The sequence below is a fragment of the Phalaenopsis equestris genome, unplaced genomic scaffold (assembly GCF_001263595.1).
Source record: "Phalaenopsis equestris unplaced genomic scaffold, ASM126359v1 Scaffold000002, whole genome shotgun sequence".
In the NCBI taxonomy this organism is placed as follows: Eukaryota; Viridiplantae; Streptophyta; class Magnoliopsida; order Asparagales; family Orchidaceae; genus Phalaenopsis; species Phalaenopsis equestris.
The window spans coordinates 48,055,036-48,055,422 of NW_018164444.1; the positions used below are offsets into that span (position 1 = coordinate 48,055,036).

The following is a 387-nucleotide window of genomic DNA, read 5'->3' on the forward strand; positions in this document are numbered from 1 at the left end:
ATATAATCAATTAAATAAAATTAATAAATCTTACCTTTATAGTCCCGGTCAAGCTCAGTTCCCTCACCTTCCTCTTATCTTCTTTGATTGTTGGCACGCTCGAAGTTCTTACACATGTAAGGAAGCTCCTCTTTCGTCTTCCTCTTCTTCCATGCTCTCCTTTGCTTGACATCGACACCACCTACTCCTCTCTGTTGACGCTGACACTGCCTTCTACTCTACTTGATGACGTCTCCTTCAGCATCAGACCGCGACATCCTCTTCTTCTTTGCACCAGAGCTGATCGACTCTACAGGTAAGTCTACTGCGACGATTTATAGGGCGAACTCACCTCTTTGAATTTTGACCCCTCGCTTTCTATCCCCTCTGTTGGACTCTTTGTTTCCT

At 44.4% G+C, this 387-nt stretch overlaps 1 protein-coding gene across 1 annotated transcript in view; it reads left to right on the forward strand.

The window, feature by feature from the left end:
• Positions 1-225: 225 nt before the first annotated feature.
• Positions 226-387, forward strand: part of LOC110018599 (DNA polymerase zeta catalytic subunit-like) — a 19,419-nt gene continuing 19,257 nt past the window's right edge. Inside the window, exon 1 of the mRNA XM_020715961.1 lies at positions 226-295. Coding sequence (XP_020571620.1) covers positions 226-295 — 70 coding nt within the window. The remainder of the gene's footprint in view (positions 296-387) is intronic.